This window comes from Protomyctophum parallelum (genome assembly GCF_964188405.1).
Source record: "Protomyctophum parallelum genome assembly, chromosome: 7".
Lineage (NCBI taxonomy): Eukaryota > Metazoa > Chordata > Actinopteri > Myctophiformes > Myctophidae > Protomyctophum > Protomyctophum parallelum.
In genome coordinates this window covers 36,077,026-36,095,988 of record NC_139705.1, presented here as the reverse complement: position 1 = coordinate 36,095,988, position 18,963 = coordinate 36,077,026, and the positions used below count along the sequence as shown (strand labels likewise).

General features: G+C 43.2%; 2 protein-coding genes across 2 annotated transcripts; one reads left to right on the top strand and one right to left on the bottom strand.

The window, feature by feature from the left end:
• The first annotated feature begins 536 nt into the window (after nucleotides 1–536).
• On the top strand, nucleotides 537–13,837 carry tmco4 (transmembrane and coiled-coil domains 4). Its single transcript, XM_083768473.1, has 14 exons — nucleotides 537–637; nucleotides 1,840–1,954; nucleotides 2,350–2,524; nucleotides 4,602–4,629; nucleotides 4,731–4,860; nucleotides 5,747–5,844; nucleotides 6,462–6,605; nucleotides 6,985–7,104; nucleotides 8,101–8,262; nucleotides 8,817–8,953; nucleotides 9,553–9,637; nucleotides 10,109–10,226; nucleotides 11,170–11,287; nucleotides 12,423–13,837. Exons 1-14 carry the CDS (start codon nucleotides 595–597, stop codon nucleotides 12,948–12,950), a joined length of 2,001 nt encoding a protein of 666 aa, XP_083624599.1. The 5' UTR covers nucleotides 537–594; the 3' UTR covers nucleotides 12,951–13,837.
• Nucleotides 13,838–14,024: 187 nt separating this feature from the next.
• htr6 (5-hydroxytryptamine (serotonin) receptor 6) lies at nucleotides 14,025–18,437 on the bottom strand (the record flags this gene model as incomplete). Its single annotated transcript, XM_083769797.1, has 3 exons — nucleotides 14,025–14,381; nucleotides 16,050–16,184; nucleotides 17,487–18,437. The coding sequence occupies 3 exons, from the start codon at nucleotides 18,435–18,437 to the stop codon at nucleotides 14,025–14,027; spliced, it is 1,443 nt and encodes a 480-aa protein (XP_083625923.1).
• Between the last annotated feature and the right edge of the window lie 526 nt (nucleotides 18,438–18,963).

The following is an 18,963-nucleotide window of genomic DNA, read 5'->3' as shown; positions in this document are numbered from 1 at the left end:
AAACAAGCTCGGCAGATTGAAAGAGGATAATTCAAGCTTGGACTGCAGCTGCAATGTTGGTGAGTTTAACGTCATTTAAGACAAGCAGATCACAAACCAAAAATGATGAATAGGAAGTGGATGGAGCTTGTTGCAACTCTAGATTCATCCCATTATAAAAAAATCTAGAGTTGCAAATTGCGGCTAGTGGAAACAGACAGTTGAACTGTGAATCAAGATTACTAAATAAATGTTACACTCACACCTGCTGGACAATGATGGCACTACAGCTCTATTTTGGGAGGAGTGCTCGACAGAACGCTGGATTTCGACCAATTTCATACAAAAATAAGTAACCTATCTACAAGTTACACAATCTAACCTTCAGATCAGGTATTTTTTTGGCGAGCGACACAGTCGTACTAGGAAATATATACTTTACGTGGCACGTGCATGATGCATGTCATGATGAGTCTTTAGTAAACGTTTCGTTTGCAGTCTTTCTTGAACACAGCTCTGTTCCTCAACAGCAGAAGGGCAGACACGTCATGACGGAGTTGCAAACAAAGTTCACACACTTTGTGAGTGTGTGTGCTGCAACAAACCACCGACAACATGGAGGAAAAAGAGACAAACACGGAAAGAAACTTCACTCCAGGTATAGTAGTGTATATACACTGCTACGTTTAAAGAGAAGAATCAAAACAAGTGTATTATTATTATTGCTATTTAGGATTTCAGCTTTTGGGGGTTTTAGTTGACTGGCTTGAGTAACAGATCCAGCTGTTAGCCTACTGGAGGACAGTAGTAGTAGAGTTGTGGTAGATGTGTTTGGTACTGCTCTTATTTTGGACTTTAAGATTGTTTTACTGTGTTTACGTAATGCTGTATAAAGTTATTAAAAGTCATTAAAGATTCTTATTTGTTACAGTAGGCCTACAGTACATCTCATCAGTAAGATTACACAAGAAAGAGCAAGGTTCTTTGGATTCGCTGCTCAACATTGAAGCATCAATAACAAAATAAATAATTAACAAGTAGTAGACTATGGTAAGAAAATCTAGGCTATTATAGTCCTACATTAAATATCGCATTTTGAGGTGCTTTGATGGTGCTCTGTGCATACTGTCGTACTTGAGCTATTACTGTATAGTAACATACAGTTTACAGTATTTATTATTATTATTATAATTATTATACAGTATATTATCTATGTGCACTGTAGGCTACTGTGCAGCAACTGACCACTGGAGTCGTACATTTTGGCATAGTACCTGTAGTGTACAGTACACTGTGTATGTTGCAGCCCGGGGCTATACTACTGTACTGTACATTCTGTGCTCTGTATTAAATGATTTTGGGGCAGCTGTAGCTGAATGGGTAAAGCTGTCTGGTAATCAGATGGTCACTATCACTGCCTGGTTTGGTTTGCATGCACCCTCTACTTCTACACACCCACTATGTTATTGTAATTGTATCACAGCCTGGCATCAGTCTACTGTTTGTGTCCCCAGGCATTGTAATATTGTCACTTCCCCACTGCCCCTAACAGTTAGGAATGGATAGATAAATGCAGAGGACACATTTTCATGTTATGTGCAAATGCACAGCGACAAATACCCCCCAAAACAACTAAAGTGGACTAAATTATTATTGTATCATAATCAATCATCATGAAGCCATCATCAATGGCTTCATCACTGGCTATAAATGTGAAATATTTCGTGAAGCGTAGCCCTTTCAGGGCGTTTGTTCACCTATTTATTTGAGGATGAGAAGGGGTGGTCTAGTGGTGAGTGACGCAAATTCTACTTTCATTCCAACCTGGTTCTGACCTACAGTATGCCTTTGTCTCATCAGACCCTGGGGGGTCGGGAGTGATCATTGGAAGACAGCTGACAGAACCAGGGCGTTTTGCCTATGCTGCAATGTGTGCCGTTTCCTTGGGTCAGCTGTTTGGTGGGCCTGAAAACAGGTAACTGCTGCCCTCACCCAGAGTCTAGTTATACAGCAGTTAATGTGCCTGAAGACCGTGGTGGAAAAACGACTAATCTTTTTTTGTATTGAGTAAAAGTATCAATTCCACATTGTAGAAATACTATTTTACAGGTAAAGGCCCTGTATATCAGTACTTTCTTGAGTAAAAGTACAAATGTTTTGGCACTTAAAGTACCAAAAGGTAAAAGTATTGAAAATTGGAAATACTCCAGTAAAGTGTAAAGTGCACTTAAGTACAGTACTTGGGTACATTTACTTAGTTACTTCCCACCACCGCCTGAAGACTAAATACCGGTATGTAATATTTTTTAATTTTTTGCCTAACTGTAACTAAAAAGGGGGTTTACATGTATTTGGCTGTTGTTTGTACAGAGCATTTCGTGAGCAGTACCTGGAGGGTCTGGTGAAGTGGCTGGGCCTGGATGTGTCCGTCATGCCTGTCATGGGGGCCTTTCTGTCGGGCCTGGGCTGCGAGGGTTCTGATACCTTCTACTCCATCCTCCAGGCTGAGCCGCTGCTGGCTGCTGGGGCCACGCTCGTCGCACAGGTAGTTCACACTAGTACTGGGAGATATGACTTCTCATCAGGCCCATTCTACAAACGTCTTCTAAATCATTAACAGTTTTCTTTTTTTCCCCCTTTATCCCACGATTTTGCAACCCATTTTTTCAACCCAGTGTCAATTATCTTTTTTTTTTAAACTGCAGTTAGACATAAAAATAAAAAACATAAAATGACAGTTACAGTGCAAGGATTCAGATATACAACATATTCCAGTCCATTTATGAATGTCCATCATTATTAACATTGGTGTCGTTTTTATATTCAGTCCATTTCTCCCATTTTTTTAATGAATAGTTCCTCTTGTAGTCTCAATACATGAGTTAGTTTCTCCATTACAAATATCGCCTCCACAATGCTCAGCCACTGCTCACAAGCTAGAGGTTCTGGTTTGTACCATAGTCTTGTAATTGCTTTTTTACTAGCTGCCAATAACACTTTGACCAGGTAAATATCTTCTCTCTGCGTATTATCCTGTGACAAATCACCCAGATACAGCACAACACTAGTCTTAGGTATCTCATAGCTTAGTATCTTCTTTATCTCTGACCATACATTGTCCCAATACTTACTTATTTTAGGACAATTCCAAAATATGTGTTCGTGCCTCGTGGTCAACATTTATACTTCCACATAACCTCCAGCATGATTGTTGTTTAGACTGCATTCTTGCTGTAATCTTTGGAGTTATGAAATATCTGGTAATATTCTTCCAGCTGAATTCCCTCCATGTTCTAGAGCTTGTGGCCGTGCACTGTGTTATACATATTGTACCAGTCCTCATCAGCAACCTGCACCCCCAACCCAGCTTCCCATTTCTCCTTAATATATAGGGTAGATATTCCTTTACTTGCCATCAAACCTTGATACAGAGCTCTACCCTTTTTCTTTTCATATGCCTGAATCATAATCCTAATAACCTCATTCCTTGAGTCCGTTTTTATCTCTTTTTCATAGTAATCCCTCATATCCAAGTACCGAAATAACTCATGTTTATCTAAGTCATGTTTTCTCCTTAAAATTTCAAAACTCTGCAGCTCCCCCTTTTCTATCACCGTACATACTGCTGTAATATCCTTCCATGCTGCCCATCGTTTAAATCCCTGGTCATATTTTCCTGGTTTGAAACGAGAATCATATGCCAACCAACTACGGATTTTTGTTTCCTTTTCCAGTTTGTATTGTATTCCATATTTCAATTGTAAATGTAGTGATTGGATCCAGATCTTTCTCTCCAATTTCATATATAGCTCCTTATCTGCCAATAAATGTTGTATCTTGCATCCTTCAAATTCCAATTCAATTTCCTTCGATTTCGCAACATATTCTATATTACACCAGCATGTTAATGCCATGGTCTGAGTTGTGCTGCATTAAAATATTACCTCAGGTTTCAGTGTCAATTATCTAATGTAATCCTGAGCGCTACACTTCCTCTGCCAACCCATTAACCGTTTCCGTTGCTATACCTATACCGGTGGTGCTCAAACCTTTTCATGTCAAGGACCCCCAAAATGAATTAATGTATTTGGCCACGGACCCCCATCTCAACATATTTTATTCCAGGCAAGGACCCCCAAAAGCAAAGATTTGAGTTAAGATAATAATAATTAATTAATTAAAAATGCGATGCAAATGCAATTACAAAACAAATTCACTCCCCATCTTCCAGCACAGTCTGAAAAGCCAGCTAGTTTTCTTATCAGACTCCCAGCACCAAGAAGTTTAATTTACCACCCTATATGAGCCCACTGGTGGCATGCGTGACGCGTCAACTCAAGTCCATTGTCCTACTGTATTTGGACATTTGCATTCACACATACAGCCCTGCAGCATAATGCATGGATAAATTCCAGGTTACGGTGTTATGTATGAAAGAGGCTCTAATTATGTCGGGCAAAAACCTTGTATCTCCTCATTTCATCACGTATATTTCTGACATAAATGCCACATTTTTAAATCACGGAGGTAAATTATATAGTCCAATTACAAAAACAAAAGATTTTTGTATTTTATTTTTTATTTTTTGCGCTGTGCTTAATTACTTTTATTTTATTTTACAGGACCTGGTGTCTTTTTCTGTCAAAGACGGTAAGAATCTCGTGTTATTAATGCATATTTGTCTTTGATGTAAAAACATTGTAATCATACTATGACCAATAAATCGTTCTGGTGCTGTGATGTGTGCTCAGGTCAGTATGATGCCAGAGCCAGGGTTCTCATCCGGCATGTCAGCTGTCTGCTACGAGTGTCTCCCCAGCAACTGGAGGAGTTTGAGGAGACCCTGGGAGAGAGGCTCAGGGAGGCAGTGGAGGAGAGCGAGTAAGTAATGGATGGGACTTAAGCATCAGCATGGATGGATGGGCTCTTTATAGACAGTTGAAGAATATGGATGGCAAAAAAATGTTAAAGTGAGGAACTGACCGTGTTGCTGACATGATACTGACCATTATACTTACTGACCATGATACCGACATGATACTGACCAAAGTGACCATGATACTTACTGACCATGATACTAACATGATACTTGCTGACCATGATACTGACATAATACTGTTATGACACTTACTGATCATGATACTGACCATGATACTGACATGATACTGACCATGATGACAATAATACTGACATGATACTGACTGACCATGATACTGACATAATACTGTCATGACACTTACTGATCATGATACTGGCATGATACTGACCATGATGACAATAATACTGACATGATACTGACAATGGTAATGTCATGATACTTAATGACCATGATACTGAACCTGATACCTGATCGCGTCGCACAATGCGACCCGTTTTGAGCTTGTAGATCGGCTAACTGAGGAATGCAATGGCATTGAGCGTTTCTGCACATGAAAGATAGTGATGTTCTTTGCATTGATTTTTTAATATTATGTCTCTTCATGTTCAAACCGCTCAAACATTCAGGACCGACTTCTACAGTAAGTCTGTCTGTGGCTGTTAAGATTCTTTTGCATGTTGGCTGGATTTTGTCACAGAACAGAACAGTCACGGCAGCTCTGTCACGGTCTGAAGGTCACCGAAGTTTGACACTGAGCCACTATAGTTTGCATCACTGTGTTGTGTTTGTTCTGACTTGTGCTGTGAAGCCTTATTTATGTGTGATAATCCTTTCACGCTACTATCCTCTAAACATTTGCCATGTTTTGTTTTGCTCTGCGTCGCTTAGAGAGGACTCATCTCGGAGGCTGAAAAGGGAGAGAGGACGACGGTTACGACGTTACCTCCTCATCGGCCTCGCCACGGTGGGGGGCGGGGCTGTGATCGGTCAGTGTTTTTACTGTTGTTGCATCTAGGCCAGCATGCAAGTGGGGAGTGAAAGTAACGTCAAGCCATTTGTTGAAATTGGGAACACAAATGAGGCAGTTCACAATGTTTCAATTTTAATTTATCTAATCTAATCTTTCTGTTGCTTAAGATGCTTTCTTTTGTGTATAAGAAAAGCAATGAATTCACATAAGATTACATTATTTCTGTGAATTGATTGTCAATTAATCTTATGAGTTCTTGAGCTTAGTCCAGTTACCCTGGGTAAACATAGTAACTTTGCTTTGAGCCTTCGCTAATGTCCTATCATTAAAGGCTGCTTAAGAGGAGAGTTAAGGGGGGAGGGGTCTAGTAGCTCAGCACTCAAATTGCGGAATATCACAAAAGACAATTTACAAATACCGGGATTTAAGCTTTTCAGCAACACCCAACTGCTTTCATCACCGCAGGTCATAGACACTTAACTATTCAGTTCATGCGGTACGAATTTCATTGTTAATTGCGGATACTGCCAGCCTTTACTAATGCAAACTCATATTGCACTGATTCAATGAAGATGTTAATCAATCAAAAAAGATCAATTTGTGTGCATAATTCTGATTCCCTGTGCCTGTCAGGAGTGACGGGTGGACTGGCAGCACCTCTGGTGGCAGCAGGGGCGAGTGCTGTGCTAGGGGCAGGTGGGGCTGCCGCTCTGGGCTCTGCCACTGGCATCGCCATCATGGCTTCCATGTTTGGAGCAGCGGGGGCCGGATTGACTGGTAGGATTAGACCTGTAGGATGGGTTGTCCATGTGAAAAGACTCCTACATTTAGTTTTTAATTGTTATAATTTCAAAACATAAAAAAACCCCACCAAATTAAATGTTTTTTTCTAACAAATTTCTTGAATAAATAAAAGAAAAAGAAAGAAACAAATGTTTAAGAAGTAGTAAAAATAGCCGATCTACAAGCTCACAACGCGGTGCGAAGCGATGCGTTGTGAGCTTATAGATCTGTTATTTTCACTAGTTTGGGTCCTGGGCAAATGTCTCATTTCTCTTTTGGGTGAGCCACTGTTCTAGAGCTGACCTTCTTATCTGTCTTATCTGTGTGTCCTTGATTATTGCCAATGTCTTTCTTACCTTCTTTCACTCCCCAGGCTATAAGATGAATAAGTGTGTGGGAGCGATAGAGGAATTTGAGTTCCTGCCCCTGAGTTCTGGGAAGCACCTTCACCTCACCATAGCAGTAACCGGCTGGCTCTGCAGTGGCAAATTCAGTAAGCACCGGCCTACGACGATCACACATAATGGCATTATGGATTATACTCCATTTCACATCGTTGCTGTCGTCGGGTGGAAACCTTGTGTTGTTATTATTCAGTCAGCTAAGCCAGGGGTTCTCAACATTTTTGGCTGGGGACCTCCGGAAATACTTTGGTCATGTCTCGCGCATGTCCACACGCTTCACTTCAACCAGAAAAGAGGTTCATGCGGCTTTTATGCAAACAAACCACTTATATATAATGGCTATGTAGCATCCAGTTCACCTCAACAATATATAAAACTGCTTTCAAGCACAGTGCACAGTGTCCTCTTCAAACACAATCGCTACAAAACACTTCTGGTAGGAGTGGTACTCACTTTCTCTGAGCTGCCTGGCACGCTCTCACTTTCTCTCTCTCTGTCTCTCTCTCTCTTTCTCTCTCTGATGACTACTTATTACGTACGTACTTACTACTTATTACGTACTGATACTATAATATCTGAGGAACCAGTACATATATTTTATATACTCATACTCGTACGCAAGATGTAACAATAAACCACTTAAATCTTGAATCCCCCCATGCACATGTAATGGAAATTCTAGCATGCCAAATAGATTGCCAAATATATGCATTATTGTGTATTATATATGTGCATTTAGTCTCATTGTTCACCAATATGCTCATTCTGGCTCAACTGCAGCTGTCAATCTAACAGCTGACCGGACTTCTTCATGCTTATTATCACTATGTCAGCGAATGTGTACTATTTGTCTGTCGCCCTTATGTTTAGCGCAGATCCTTATATGGACATTCAGTATAGCATCTCTGAAGACTATAAGAATTGTCTGAGAATGGGGTTGGGGAGGCTTGAACCCGGAGGGGCTGCTGGAATAGGCAAGGAGGCCTGTTCCTCACTCTCTGTATGTTGTTACTTTGTCAATCCTTCATTTTTGGAAGATTATTTAATCTACAACACACCAAACCAACCACCCAAACCCCTTGTAGACTCGTTCCAGGCCCCGTGGTGCAGCCTGGATAGTGGCGAGCAGTACTGCCTGGTGTGGGAGTCGCGCTTCCTCAGAGACCTGGGCTCAGCCATGACCTCCCTGTTGGACGGCTTTGTCAGCATGATGGCCCAGGAAGCTCTGAAATACACCATCCTGTCAGGTAGGACTGGCCTATTCCTGGAAACCAATCAACCACCATTAATGCTCTGGCATTCCTTCTTAAGGCTTGCATAGTTATAAGCACTTAGCAGGAGGGGAAAATGTGTGATTATGGATCTGCGTGTACACACTGTACAGTGCTGGATATGATGGCATTGGGTTTGAAAAGCAGTTCCTTCTGCAAAGCGGTTTCAGGAGAAATGGGCTCTATGCACACAGAATAACTCTTCCTACTTCCGGACTGCTTCCATACTTCTACTAGGTGTTACCGATGATACTAATTAAGGCTCGGTTCCATTTAGTGTACAGTGGTTCTCAGACGCTTTAATTTCAAGGACCACCATAACTCTGAGAGGGTACAAATGGGTCCATTTGGTTCCATTTGCACACTCTCAGAGTTACAGGCCCATATGGGGTGTATCCCAGTCGGGAAAGTTCTTTCCAAAATGGCATGTATGCAAGAGTGTATCCCATTGTCACTATTGACTGTATGATAGTTATGTCTGTCAACCAATCTATGTCTGAATCATTGTCTGTCCTTGTTCCCTGGTAAAGGCATCGTGACGGCTCTGACATGGCCTGCGTCGTTGCTGGCAGCGGCCAGTGTCATCGACAACCCCTGGTCTGTTTGTCTCAGCCGTTCTGCAGAGGTGGGCAAACACCTGGCCCACGTTCTCATAAGCAGACATCAGGTAACACCACCTTTGATTGATTGATTTATTACTGTAATAGAGAAATAGCCAGCACTCCAAAGTCCTTCTGGTACATTTATTTCATTGTGCAGCACACTGAGCACGGACAGACAAATCACGGGCGCGTTTCATGTCAAGCCTTCCTCAGCGTGTATGAGGAAGGCTTGACGCCGAAACACATCCGTGATTTGTCTGTCTGTGCTGCACAATGAAATAAATGTAGCAGAAGGACTTCGGACTGCTGGCTATTTCTCCATTAAAGTGATTTTTCACAAGCCGTGCATCCGGTAAACTGCATTATTTAGACTGAGAGTGATCGTTTTTCTCTTCTATGAATACTTTATTAGACAGAAGTTCAAACAGCACCTAGTGCATGCAGTCAAACACTTCAGTCTAAAAGGATAGCACCACTAAGACAACACCTTAGACCAAGGATAACACTTGGTCTAAAAGGATAACACCATCTAAAATGATGCCACTTGGCTTTGAGAGGCGTGATTTCGGGACTGCATGAGGAGCGAATAGCAGGAGGGCGAAATGTAGGCTGTTGATCAAAGCGCTACATCTGTTTGACTGCCTCCATCTCTGTGCACTTCAAGGGGAAGCGTCCCGTCAGCCTCATAGGCTTCAGTCTGGGAGCCAGGGTCATCTACTTCTGCTTGCAGGAGCTTGCCAATGAGAAAGGTATGTCCACTACTAGTCCACCGCACAGTAAAACCTTCTTAATTTAACCACTTAAACCCTCTCTATGAAACGGACCTGAGTTACAACCACATGGACCCGTAAGGGTCACTGGAACGGTTTCCTCTATTGGTTTCTCAAGTAGAATTCACCCAATGGAAATGTGCTTTTAAACTGAAACATGTTTAATAACACCTGTGCCTTACACCCTGCAGTTTTGCACAATGCGATAATAATTCCCCTTGAGATATGAGGTGCTCAGGTTGTAAAGGATGCTTAGAAATGATTGCTTTGAGATTAATTACTGTTTCCATGTCATGATTATCTTATAAGCCCAAGCCACTCAACGTCAATTCCAGCCATAAAAAACAAGCATAATATGTTAAGCATAAAAAGGGAGGATTTGTTTATTTCATGTGTATGTTTTGTACAGAAACCATTATGATGTGGATGGGATGTGGTTTGGTTTCCTAGGCAGTGAAGGTGTAGTGGAGGATGTGTTTCTGTTCGGGGCTCCTGTCGAAGGCTCAGAGAAGGCCTGGGAGAAAATGGCCAAAGTAGTGGCTGGCAAGATCGTAAACGGCTACTGCAGGTAAAAATGACGGGGATCTCCCCTTTTTAGTAAAGAAATGTAATCATTTCCATAATGACACCATAATAACCATAATCGCTCCCTAATAGCACAAGGTGAAGGATCATTTTAAACTCGTCATGACTCATGATACTTTATCTGTACATGAAAGCCTTTCTTTCTTTCTTTGGTAATCCTTACATAGTATTCTCCTTTGAAACTTTCATTTTAAGCTTGACTATAAAGAGTTCACTTTATTGCATGTTATTAATTGTATAAGCATTTTGTAACATTAAATGAGAATATAGCATACAGATGAATACAAATATGTTTTATGACTGTATAATGGACATATTACATATTACAGTATAATGACATCATCATCATACTGGGAAGTTATGCGGAAACACCTACTGAGTGGCAAAAAACTACATTCTGTCCTTGACAGCCCACAAACAGAAAAGTCTGATTGCATTAAACAACGTTAAACTCACTTTGCCACTTGATTTGCCAATCACTTTATGCATGCACATACCCTCTATATCCAACTAGAGCTGGACAACATGACTTAAATGGTTATTATGAGAATTAGATTCATTTTTTTTCATTTAAACACAGAAGCTACATTGTATGTCATTTATTTACTGAAATCAGACTTCTGAATAACAGATTTTAAGGAGGAGCAACTGAAAGGTGAGATAAGATTTCGGTGAATTATTAATTACACTGTTAAAGCCACTTTAAAGGAGAATTCTGGACCAGCGCATTTCCGTAATCTGATTTTATTATATTCAACAACCAGTGGTAGAGGCACAAATAAATAAAAACAACATCCAGAGCGGTCCGCAGCTCAGAGTATGCGTGCTGGGTCTTAGGCTCTTTTTTACAGAAGCCCCCAGGGTGGGTCCCCCACATATTTACAGATTGCGTGTAATGCTCCCTCATGTCTCTCATCCTCTATCAGGGGAGACTGGCTCCTGGGGTTCTTGTACCGAAGCTCAGCTGCACAGCTCTCTGTCGCCGGGCTACAGCCAGTCAACGTAGACGACCGACGCATCATCAATGTGGATCTGTCCTCCGTGGTGAGTCACCACTCATTACAGACCCTTTTTGAGAATGAGTGCCCTGGAAATGGGGAGCTTGTTTTTAATTAAGAATGCTTTCATGTGAATAGCAAACTTAATCAACATAATGACTAACAAACTACAAAATAAAATGCCACTGGCTGCTACAGTATTGTGTCAAACCGACATAATTAATCTATTGCGTTGGGGACAATTGTTTGCTAGCAGGCTGGCATCTGCATAATAATTAGGGGTCAGTGCGTGACTGGTGGTGGGTGCAGAGAGCCAGTATGGATGTTCCTGTGTGACAACATAACTGTACCCAATACAAGTATCTTTCTGTACATTTTGAAATATACTGTATGATGTACTTCATTGTTGCATGTGATTTGGTACTATCTATTCTATCCTCTGTTAAAAGCAGTAACTGTACATTTGTCTTAACCCATTCTGGGCGGGAACCCCTATTGGTATCTTACCCCCTCAGGCCGGGAACCCATATTTGGTATGTACAGTATTCAAAAATGTAATTTTTTTGATCTGGTCTGAATGTCTCCGCACTATTCAGTATTTAAGTCTGACGTCATTTTGTAGTGCTACGTTACGTCTGGCACCAGCTCCCGTCCGCATCTCATTGTAAATAGAATATATAAACGCGTGAATCTTTTTACAATGACGTTATTTTTCAGTGTGGGGCAGACGGCCTGTCACAGCCAGATTTGGGAGAGCAGCAGCTTTGCTGTTGCGAGGAAAGCGGTAAAATGAGGCTTTCGTGGTTATTTTCGTCTCAGATTTAGTCAGACGGAGCGTCACAGTATAACTCTATGGGGACACAAAAGCGACACAAAAGTAGGACCCGGAAGTATCTCTGGAGGGGGCGCTCACATCACGGCTGAAATACTGAATAGAGCGTCGTAGTCCCGCCCTCGACAAGAGGCCCGGAAAATAATTCCCTGTTCATTTTCCCCATAGACCTTTTAAAAGTATTTATTTAAAGACGTTTACGCCATAAACTGTGATATCAAAAGGTTAAGATATGCAGAATCATCAGTAGAATATATAGAAAGTAGAAAGAGAATAGAATGGAATGTTACATTTAAAATGTCCCCTCCTTTTCAAGAAGACTCCAACTGTTTGTCTGTGTGCTTCCCAGGTGAAGGGACACTTGGACTACATGCGTCAGATGGACACCATCTTGGTGGCGGTGGGTGTGCCCACCAGAGAGGTACCGGGAGCTTCGGCCTCCGGTCGGCTTCCTCAGACAGTAACAATAACAGAAGGGAAGGGGGACATTGCTGACGAATGCCTCGAGGAGCAAGTGGCCAAGAGGCAAACCGTTCAGTGTAGCTCAGCGGGGATCAGTGAGACTGGCACAAAAGACGACGGAGAGCGGAGAGAGGTGATGGAGGCAGAGGATGTGGACAACGCATGGGATATCCCTGATATCTCTGATCTGTTGGATTCCCTGAACGACGCAGACGGTGCAGCTGAAAGGGGAGTTGGTAGTAATTTGACCCATCCTGCAGAGGACCGTGACTCTAATGTCACACACGCAGGTTTCAGCAGTGTCTGTGATGGTGCTGAAGAGGCCAGCTCCGACAACGAACAGGTATCCTGGAGCTGGGAGGATACGGCCTGGACCAGTGAGCTCACACACCCAAACAAACATGATCACACGTAGTAGGAACAGCCAGGGTTCAATTCCAAGTCCACGCCTCTGCTTTTGATACCCCCCACTATTCGCCAGTAGGTATTATGGGAAATTGTAGACTATTGCAGCTATTTAAGCCATTAAGAACCCTGGAAACTGCTACTATACCTCCTTGTAAACTCAACTCCTGTGAACATGACTTTTCAGCATCATGGGAGCAATTGTGCATTCCATTGGTGATAATTTATGAGAAATCATAAACAACTTAAAGTGAAGAAATGTGATTCAATAACTCAATAACCCTGAGTTACTTTTTAATTTAATGTATAGCTGTAATTTAGCTAGACTGTGAAAATAATAGTGTTAATATTTTGTTAGTATTGTCTTTTAGCTAGTTTCTGAGAAAATTGAGAATAAAAGCTCTCAATCTTTCCATACCGGCTGGAGTTTGCCACTACGCACAGCAGCATACTGATTAGTTCTCACCAAAAGTAATTTGCAAAGTCCTTCAATTGCTATGCCTTTGTAGGCTAAAAAAATCAAATTCTTGCTCAATCGCTGCCACATTGCCTTGTTTTTCTTTTTTCTTTACACTGTTGGCCACTCTCAGATATGATTAACTGTTTGTCGCCGCAAGACCTAAGGCGTGGCCAAAGACTGTTTTCTCCCCTGTCCGCTCGTCTGGCGACTGGCATTTTTTCCTTCTTTGTTCCCAGCAATGCCCCAACCAATTCTGCCAAATACATTTTTCATATTTTTCGCGTTTTCTTCAAAACACACTTTTTGCTACAACTCACACAAATCGGGACTAACACAATTTATCTCTAAGGTCATGTGATCCAGATGTACAGTATTACATTTTTCAAGGAGCAAATTCTTCAACTTTAATACTGTGATACATATTAAATGTTATATTGTGTTTTGTGTACTACTTTTTCTTACATTGTTTCTTTCAACAAACATCCACATTGAGTTCCCATGATCTGTAGACAGCGGTAATTATGTATCTCTCTTTCGGTGATCCCCTTCTCCGTGTTTGACCCAGCTGTCAGTCCAGCGTGTCTACCTGGTTGGGCAGGAGCAAAGGCATCTCTATCCCGGCTGTCAGTCCAGCGTGTCTACCTGGTTGGGCAGGAGCAAAGGCATCTCTATCCCAGCGTGTTCAGCATCCAGCAGGTTCACAGCATCCGTGGCTGTGGCGGGGGGATGGGGAGGATCGGAGGCCGAAGGAGACGCTACATCGCTGGCAATGTTTGGATCGCCAGAGTTGCGGAGGGACAGGGAGAGCGCCGGCGAGGGTCTCCTGGGGGAGAGTGACGAGCAGCAAGGCAGGAGCTTCCCTAGGGCCCGCTTGAAGTCCCGCATGAACAGTGGGTAGATGATGGGGTTCATGGTGCTGTTGCAATAGCCCAGCCAGGTGATGGCGTCGAAGAGCGCAGGGGGGATGCACTCGCACACCGCCTGAGAGAAAAGAAAGACATGGACCCAAGGACAAGTTAAAGTGATGTTGAGCTGTGTGGTAGAACGTTATGCTATATATAGCTTAGCTGAAGTGTCTGAGTAACACAAGGTTAAAGAGAAATCTGACTATTTTGATGTATTAATTCAACTCTATGAAAAAAGCTGACGCATTAGATCTAATGCTTTCATACAAGTTATACACAACACATTGCTCTTTTTTGTATAAAACTGTAGGTAGCCTTATTGAAAGTGGAGCCAGCTGTTGGAGTGGAGGCTCCAGTAAAATCTCTAGATCAAGGAGGAGTGAGATCTGCGATTCGAGAGATAGCGCTATCTCTCTAGATGAGCGAAGCAGGTGAGGTGGGAGATGAAGGGAAGTGCAGAATGGGGATGGGAGAAGGGGGAGGCCAAGAGGAGGTGGGGATGCGGATGAAGCAGAAGGCAGAGCTTACGTTCACAATAATGACAATAATGAAGGAGGGCACAGACTGTGCGGTCTGAGCAGACATACTTGCAACATCAAATGACCAAAGGTCCTTCAAAGCTGGAAGGCAGGATAAGTGTAATTACCAATTGAGACGGAGCAGTTTACTCTTGCAGATGTTCTTCCTTTTTACAATCTCAGAAACATTTAAGCTTTGGCTAAAAGTGCTGGCTTTTTTAATCCCCTGCTATGATACAAATGTGTCATTTAGTGTTTTTGGAATGTGGACCTATTTTTCTATAATAAATGTAACAGGACTGTAGGCCTATACTACACATTTCGTGGTTGGTGGCTATATCTAAAAAAAAACTATATATATATATATATATATATACTGTATGTATACATACATACATTTCCATTTTTATCCCACGATTTTTGTAACCAGTTTTTTCACCCGGTGTCAATTGACTAGTGTAATCCTGGGCGCTACACTCTCTGCCAACCTGGGGAGAGCAACGGACTGACCTCATGTTTCCTTCAACGCATGAGGAGTCCAAGCCGCTTCTTTTTTAATCTGACAGGGGGGAGTTTCCCCGGTTGGACGTAGCGCGTGGAAGGAACACGTTATTCCAACCAGTTCCTTTTCCCCTCCATCAGGTGCCCCAGCTGGCCAGGGGGGGGCGATTTAGAGACCAGGATTACTGCATATTGTGAGGGTACCTATAAGGGACATGGGGAGAACCTTTTGCCAGAGTTATTTATTATATTTTTTCCAAATATCTGTTATATGGGATCCCCAGAACAATTTATTTCCCCCAAGGTTCTCCATGGCAAGAATTTTCACAAACAGATCTTTAGCTATTTCCTTTTCTCATTTAACCAATTAGACTTTAGATTTGGCATTTATTGATTGTACCTGGGTCATTGTCAGTATTTTTGTGTGTTGTTGTTGCATCTGTCCTTGTTATTACCAGTCTTATCTCATCCAGTCCACTATATGGTCCATCTTGTTCACCTGTGTTCTGTTAGCCTATCCTGTGTTTAATTGTCCCTTAAAGTTGCACCTGTGTCTAGTTAGTTCCATATACGTATATGCCTTATTTCAGCAAGTGTTTGGCAAATCCTCTGATATCACTTCCTGTGCATGTTCTGTTAACTGTTACATTATACATTATACCCCGCCATAAGCTCAGTGTTGTGTTATAGTACATCCGGGGCCAATGTCTGCTGTCTCTACTGACCTGAGCCATGTTGGTGATGAAGAAGGGCAACCAGGCACTGAAGAAGAGGCCCAGCAGAACTCCCAGTGTCAGACTGGCCTTAAGAGCTGTCCGGCCCTGCCTGTGTGCTAGACGACGCTCTGTGTTCATAGACAACTGTGGACAGCATAACACACCGGGTAATGTGATGGTTTTAGATACATTATACAGGGCTGGTACATACCTGTACCAGCCCTGTATAATGTATTTCTGAACCCAGAGTCAGAACTAAACGTGGAGAAGCAGTGCATAGTTGTTATGCACCATATAGGTGCATGTCTGTTACAACATATGTTACAAGCTGATCAGGACTTTCTATTGCTGCAGCCTTTTACTGAGCTTGTTTGAAGGACTTTGAATTGCCTTGTTGATATTTATACAAATAAATGTGTAAGTCAAACTGTTTGGGTTGACTTTTGCAGGCCAACTGCAAATTGGCCTGAAGTCCAAATGTTGGACCTATTATAAATACCAAATTATTTCATAAAAAGATAGCAGTGTCTTTATGAGCTACCTAGATTCCTAAACTACAATGAATGCCGATGGTCAGAATTTGTGTTTTGATTCCCATCAATAGACAGTAATGCGGATAATAACATTTTCCAGCTAGTATTATGAGTATTTGTTGAATTTTCCAGTCTGCATGTAGAATTAGTAATTATCAATTATCATTGCCTCCTATTCTATCCTATTCTCCTCTCTTCTCTTTTGTATTCAGCAAGCATACTACCTTGTTAATGAGGACATCAAATTAATGTGGCAGTGTGGCAAATCAAGTGGTAGAGGAGGCTGAACAAACAGACAAAAAGAACACACATCTATTACCTATATAGGCTGGGTGCTGGATCAAATAAAGTCACAAATCAAGAAAGGAAAAAAATCCGCACACCATTTTCTGCTCCCAAATATTTATGTGGTAACGTTTCGGGCCGCAGCCCTTCCTCAGATCTTCCAAAGGAAGATGGTATTTTTTTAATTTCTTGAAGTGTGGCAAATGAAAGGATTTTAACTACCCTACTATTCTGTAGTGTAGAATCCAGCTCCCGATTGTCAGTTCACTCGCTGTATGTCAAGTACTGCGAGTGTCGAGTGAACTGACAATCAGCACTCCGATCACAGTGAAATCTGGAGTGTTTGTTTAATTCACAATGTCCAGTTCGGTCAGTAGAGCACTTGCCTTTGAACCGGTTTGACCCTGGGTAGCACCAACTCAGTGTAGCAAGGCTTATGTAACTAATGACTCTTTTAGACTGGATTGGTGTTCATACAGTTCCATTTCAGATAAGGTTCTCAGAACCTAATTAGGGCCCTGACCAGGGGGTAGTACTAAAAGAGTTGAAAAGAGCCTTAAACAAGTAGGCCTACTATAGGAGCTGATGGTAGGTGTGGTGCTCCACCTCAGCAATCCATCTCTCTTACCGGTACATTACGGGATACAGAATTCTCTGGGTGACTGTAGTCATCTCCTTCCTGGTGAGCGTGCCCAGCGGCGGCCCCAGACGATGGGGGCCGGGAAGGCTCCCCAATGGAGTGATGTGGGTAGGGAGGATGGCTGAGTGCCGCCACCCGCCTCGCCTGTCGGTGGGCTACCAGCAGGATCCGACAGTAGGTGAAGCAGATGGCACTGGAGGGCAGGAAGAAGGTCAGGACGGACGCCACGAAGGCGAAGGGCAAGGTCACCCGCAGGCGACACTGGAATGACTGGCCGCCGGAGGGTGACATTTGGAAGTAGGAGGCGGGGTACAGAGCGTCCCAGTACGAGCTGGCGTTGGCACTTCGGCTGCCATGCATCGGAGCATGCCCGCTGCTGTGGCCGAGGCTGTGCCACTTCATCTTGATGGGCAGGAAGGAGGCCAGCGCTGCCAGGCCCCAGGAGGCCGCCACCAGGAGCAGGGCCCGCGGAGGGGTCATCCTCTGCTTGTAAAGCAGTGGTGAGATAATGAACAGATAGCGGTCCAGGCTGATCACACAGAGGTTGAGAATAGAAGCGCTGCAGCACATCACGTCGAAGCACAGCCAGACGGGGCAGAAGCCCGGCCACAGAACCCAGGATCCGCACAGCACGTTGAGCATGGCCGGAGGCATGACCACCAGCGCCACCATCAGGTCAGAGAGGAACAGTGACACCAGGAAACAGTTGGAGGTGCAACGCAAGGATCGATGGGCGAACACCAAAGCAATGAGCAGCATGTTGCCACAAGTGGTCATTATGATAATGCAGGTCAGCATGAACGCCAGCAACCAGGGCCCACTGCCAGTAACACCCCAGGCGCTGTTGGTTGAAACGCTGCTGTTATGGCTCCATGGTAGGTTTACACCATCTATGCCCACCGCTGCTCCATCCAGGTCTGGTGAGGGGAGGTCACCCATGGTGTTGGTAGGAAGTGGTTCCACCTCAGCCAGTCCTCCTCGTCGTGTGTTAAAAAGCACAGGAACCTGTGCAGAGTCTGCTCCCAGTTGACACAATCACAATCAAAAAGGCTACTTCAAGGAGAATGTGGAGATAATTCTAGCCACTGTAACGCTGAACTGAGAAGTCACTCTCTGTGGGAAGGTGAACTGGACTGCTGCTCCCAGGTTACTAGTCATCCCTTGGTGGTGCAAAACGCCCCTGGTGCCCTGTGAAATATGTCCACTACAACCACCACCACCTCAGCATCCCTCCATCGTACCAAACACGTCCCTGCCTCATCCACGGCTAACAGCCAGAGTGAGACATTCGGTGGCAGACGGTGGGTTTTTCTAAGCTGCGTGTCACACGGTGATGACAGTGACCGGGGGAGGGCCAGCAGAGATGTGGGTTCTTCTGACTGAGCTGAGCTTGAGAGCACGCAGCCGGTGAAAAGGAGGCAACTTAAAATGTGTATTACACCGCACAGAGGCATTCTGCTAATAC

Coding starts and splice junctions, on each gene's coding strand:
- tmco4 (XM_083768473.1), top strand. CDS start 595: ATGGAGGAAAAAGAGACAAACACGGAAAGAAACTTCACTCCAG. Junction 4,861..5,746: donor GAGGCAGTGGAGGAGAGCGA/GTAAGTAATGGA, acceptor TGCGTCGCTTAG/AGAGGACTCATCTCGGAGGC. Junction 11,288..12,422: donor ATGTGGATCTGTCCTCCGTG/GTGAGTCACCAC, acceptor TGTGCTTCCCAG/GTGAAGGGACACTTGGACTA.